Here is a 5,000-nt window from a genome sequence, read left to right on the forward strand (position 1 = left end):
TCAGCTGGTATTTTGCTCGCTCACTTGCCACTGTAACTGAACTGTACTCGGCAAATGCTGTATTTCCATGAATGTCTTCCAAGTCCACGCGAAGCTTGTTGCTGCTGCTTACAGTCAGGCGGTGAATCTTGTCCAGTCCAAGCCAAAACTCTCCGTTAAGATTACCAAAGCCTCGTTTGTAGGCGTCCCACGCGCGGAAGAAATCTACGGAGCCGTCTTGTCTTTTTTGAAAGACCGTCCATCCTCCGCCGGCAGTTTTGTGATCACAGTACACTTCAAATTCTCCCAGACCATCGGGATCGATTTTGTACACACCACTGATCTTTTCGCCAGAATTGTAAACATCGGCGCAGTTCTTGTTGACTAAAAATTACATAAGCGGGATGAATTCCTGTTAGATATGTTTTGGTTTCATCGTTATCTCTATCCTCTAAAAAGTTGAATAGACATCACACAGGGAAATACTATACGGAGCTAGCGAATATTTCAAAAGCAATTGATCGTAATTTGATTGATTTTTGCGACGGAACAGATGTGAAAATTCTAACCCGACTGGTGTCTTCGAAGTAAATGTATCTAAAATGTATAACTGCAGACCTTTGTCTTGAGAGCCGCCAGATTCGTTTGCTTTCAGCGCAGTTATTGCTTCTTTGATCTCAGTGAGTTGCTGCTCGATCTTCTTACAGCAGTGTGGTCCGGCGTAAAAGTTGTTATTCACGTTGCACTGGGGTTTACTAATACCAGGGCTTTTTGTTGTTTGTACAGAAGTTTTGGCAAATGTCCCAACGAAAATCCCAGTAAAAAGCAGAGCTAGCTGGAATGCCATTGTGCACTGGTTCTTTCAGGAAACTCTTCTGTAAAGTGGAAGCAAAAACTGCGGGTATAAAATGATTTCTAAGACTTGAGGTTCAGTTCATTTAGTCTTTCCAAACCAGATTTTTCTTGTCTCCTGCGCTCTATTTTGGGAATGCTGAATCATCGATTCCTACCAATCAAATAACAACACATTGTAGTGACTCACAGACGAGGCAGTTGACAACTTTCTGCTGACAATAGGAGAGTTCATCAAAATTTTATGAGATTTTTCTAGCAAAAGAACATGGGCACCCAACGAGTAATTATTATTTCGGTAATTGTCTGTTCGGAAGGATGGTGGGTTAACATTTTCAAATATTCGAACTTAAACTTTCGAGGTGTAGTAAGATTTTGGACATTTCTTCTGAACAGATTTGCTAGCTATTTCAGAAAAGTAATGAAGAGTGTGAAGAGTGCGAAGAGTGCGTAGAAATTTCGAAACCACATTGAAGAACGTTTAAATTTTGCTAAGCTGAGTAAGAGTGAACTGTGATGCTGGAAGAAAATTTGAAGATTTATAACTTCTATCATTTTGGCCGTAGTTTTTTTGAGAATCATATTAAGGGCAAACGTTCCCTAAAATTTGCGGGAAAAAAAGACGACTACTTAATGTAAAGTTTTTTTTATCAGACCCGTCACGATTTCTTTAACTTCAGGACAAGGCAAAAAAGCCATGAAGGACGTTCTACAGCAACCTGAAATTCCCGTAGAACATCCGAACAGATATATATTTTGAAGGGCTGCTACAAACTCACTAAACGAGCTTTTAAAGCATTGTGGAAACCATTTTAGGTGATTCTGACAACTTTTAAGACAACCGGCCGTTGGTGCCACGAAGAGAAACCCTCGTACGGGATGATGAAATAGTCAATTTGACTTTGCGTTATTCTCATCTTTGATTGATGGGTTTTGTGCTTCGGAATAAATTTGTTTATCAGAGATTATTAGAAAAAGTCTCTCGCTCATGGAAAACCTCGAGCTCAGATTTGCTGTTAAGCAAAATTCAAAAAACATATTGATATCTGTCTATTTTATACAGCCATAGTTAGAGCTATAGATCAATTTATAAAACAAGGAAACGAGGCCGCGGGCGCAATTAAATGATTTTTCGTTGGCAAGGAGGAGCCTTACAAGTTTGCCATTGAAGCTTGCCTTCATTGGCCGTTTTTATACTAGAGACGCATAATCCGTCCAGACGAATTATGTGTCTCTCATGTTATCCGTCTAGTGTAAAGACGGGACGAACTATATGAGACGCATAATTCGTCTTGGACGAACTTGGGCAAACATTTTTTCTGCGTCTGTTAAATTCGTCTAGTATAAAGACGGGCACTAGACGCATAATGCGTCTGGAAGAACTTTCCAGTTTAGTGCGTCTTCGAAGACACGATAAAATAGATTCTTCGTCCAGACGCATAATGCGTCTTGTGCCCGTCTTTATACTAGACGAATTTAACGGACGTAGAAAAAATGTTTGCCCAAGTTCGTCCGCGACGAATTATGCGTCTCAAGTATAAAAACGGCCATTGGCCGTTTTTATACTAGAGACGCATAATCCGTCCAGACGAATTGTTCGTCTCTCATGTTATCCGTCTAGTGTAAAGACGGGACGAACTATAGGAGACGCATAATTCGTCTTGGACGAACTTGGGCAAACATTTTTTCTGCGTCTGTTAAATTCGTCTAGTATAAAGACGGGCACTAGACGCATAATGCGTCTGGACGAACTTTCCAGTTTAGTTCGTCTTCGAAGACGCACTAAAACAGATTCTTCGTCCAGACGCATAATGCGTCTTGTGGCCGTCTTTATACAAGACGAATTTAATAGACGCAGAAAAAATGTTTGCCCAAGTTCGTCCCAGACGAATTATGCGTCTCCAGTATAAAAACGGCCATTTGCTGTTTCTGGAGAGCTTTGCCGGCCTCGGGAATAGTCAAACACTTGAAAAAGTAATTAACATTTTTAGCCAGAGTGAAGTGTGAAGAAATGTTCAGGTTAGATATTTATCTTCGTTGTCGATCCTCTTTTTGTGAGGCATGTGTGTAAAGTAAGCTTGGATGTGGTACTGTTTGTATTGCACCGAGCCCTAGTCCATAGAGCAGATGCATGGGTTGATAAATTGGACTTGTAATGGACTGCCTAAGTGGTCGAAAACAAAGATCAGTCAAACGATACTAAACACAAACAGCAAACGGCTTACGTCAAGCACAAATCTGCATTACGCCAAAGATGAAAGAAACATGTTTGATTTTGCCTGTTTTCTGTAGATACCAAGCAACTTCTTATAAGAGAGGGACGAGAGAGAGAGGCGTTGGAACAAGATAATTTTCGAGCTTTTGTGACCAGCAACAGTTTCATTGAAACACAATACAAACGTTTCTCTGTTGACTCCCCACCACAAACACGCCAAAAACAAATACAGACTAAAGCCGGAATTATCAAAAGACAATGAATCGAAACACATTGAAAAGATTTCTCAACCATTTCCAACCTACGTTCGCAAGAGACAATATGTGACAAGCCGTCAATTTGTAGGATTTGTTTCGTTGATATAGGCGTCACCACACTGTTGGGAAAATCGGACATTAAGGGCTTGTTTATATGGTCTCGCTTACCCGAGACAGCCCTCCTTCCCGAGACAACTTTACCGAGCGTTTATATGAGAATTGCGAGAGCGAGACAAAGTTGACCTTACTTAATTATGCATGTATTTTAAGACGCATCTTCAAAAAATGCGTATCATCATTTGCCTTTCTTTTTTGTTAAGTACAGTTGCGTTTTCACATTCAGCAAATGGACTGACAATCTTAACGCAGCATTAATATGTAGTTTAAATAAAGGCTGTTTATGAATCGAGAATTTTCCGTTGACAGCGTTGAGAATTATGGCGGGAAAACACTTTTCTTTAGAAAGTAAACACTAAAAACATGTATAAGCTCCCAAATTGTCGCTTCTTGATTTTTATTTTGCTGTCTCGTCTCGGGTGGTCGAGCCAAACGGTTCACATGCGAACAAGTTGTCTCACCTGCCAGGGTTACCCTACCTGCCGAGGCGAGACAACTCGCCTCCCCGAGTTGTCCCGCCCACCCGAGTTGTCTCGCCCACCTCATGTAAACGGTTGATATAATTTTTTAAACTAATGAGTGGGTAACTCGGGGGGAGGGTTGTCTCGTGTACCCGCGACCATATTGTAGCGACTGTACCCCCCTTAGGAAAGCTTGTATACTAGTACCGCGCAAAGTTAGTGTTGATGTCGGATTAAAAACACAGAAAGAAACTACTCGTCGCTGTGTTGTATTAAAGGAAAAGACCGAGACGAAGTTGCGGGACCAAGTGAGAAATCCCGAGCGGGCAAGATAGCTCCATCTTGCCCGCTCGGGTAGCCAATCACAGTGGGGGATTTGGTTCATCTTGCCCGCTCATGGAGCTAGTCATATAATAATCTCACTGCAGTTAGTTGGTTGCGGACCAATCAGAGGCGTTGCGGTCATCAGACCCAATTCAATTCATCTTCCAAATCGGCACCCTTAATCCTCACGGTATTAACGAACGCTTTTAATTTAACTAATATATTCCTATTTTCACGTTGCCATGTTACCACCAATAGCGTAGCTCCTACTCTACTATAAAAACTGCACGTAACCCACAATTCCTCGATTCGCTCTGACGAAGGGCTAACGGTCGAAACGTCAGCTTTTAGGGCCGATTTACACGGTGCGATTTTTGTCGCATGCGACAAGCTCACGACAGGCCATAAGAGATGACTTACGATTGTCATAGCGTTTTAAAACATGTTTTAAAATGCTACGACATTTTTCTGACGTACGCAACAATCGTAAATCATGTTGTGGGCCTGACGTAAGTCGTTGTCGCATGCGACAAAAATCGTACCGTGTTAATGGGCCCTTAGAATCTATGTACGGTGGCCAATTTACATTATCAACTCCGTTGATAAAACCCCACTTTGTGTATCAAATAAACCTGTTGCGGTCGATTTTTGGCGCATGCGACGTGAAGCTTACAAGAGGCCTAGGACATGACTTACAATTGTTGCAGCGTACGCGACAATCGTAAACGAGTTGTAGACATGTCCTAAGCTTGTAGCGTGCGACAAAAATTGTACCGTATAAATGAACCTTCAGAG

General features: G+C 41.7%; 1 protein-coding gene across 1 annotated transcript in view; it reads right to left on the minus strand.

Annotated features, from left to right (window-relative positions):
* LOC137979016 (ryncolin-1-like) overlaps positions 1 to 3,413 on the minus strand; it is a 4,074-nt gene extending 661 nt beyond the window's left edge. Inside the window, exons 1-3 of the mRNA XM_068826167.1 lie at positions 3,057 to 3,413; positions 598 to 854; positions 1 to 363 (exon numbers count right to left, since the gene is read on the minus strand). The exon at positions 1 to 363 is cut by the window's left edge and continues 18 nt beyond it. Coding sequence (XP_068682268.1) covers positions 1 to 363; positions 598 to 826 — 592 coding nt within the window. The 5' untranslated portion in view covers positions 827 to 854; positions 3,057 to 3,413. The remainder of the gene's footprint in view (positions 364 to 597; positions 855 to 3,056) is intronic.
* Positions 3,414 to 5,000: the final 1,587 nt, after the last annotated feature.

Source organism: Montipora foliosa, chromosome 12 (assembly GCF_036669935.1).
Source record: "Montipora foliosa isolate CH-2021 chromosome 12, ASM3666993v2, whole genome shotgun sequence".
Classification (NCBI taxonomy): domain Eukaryota; kingdom Metazoa; phylum Cnidaria; class Anthozoa; order Scleractinia; family Acroporidae; genus Montipora; species Montipora foliosa.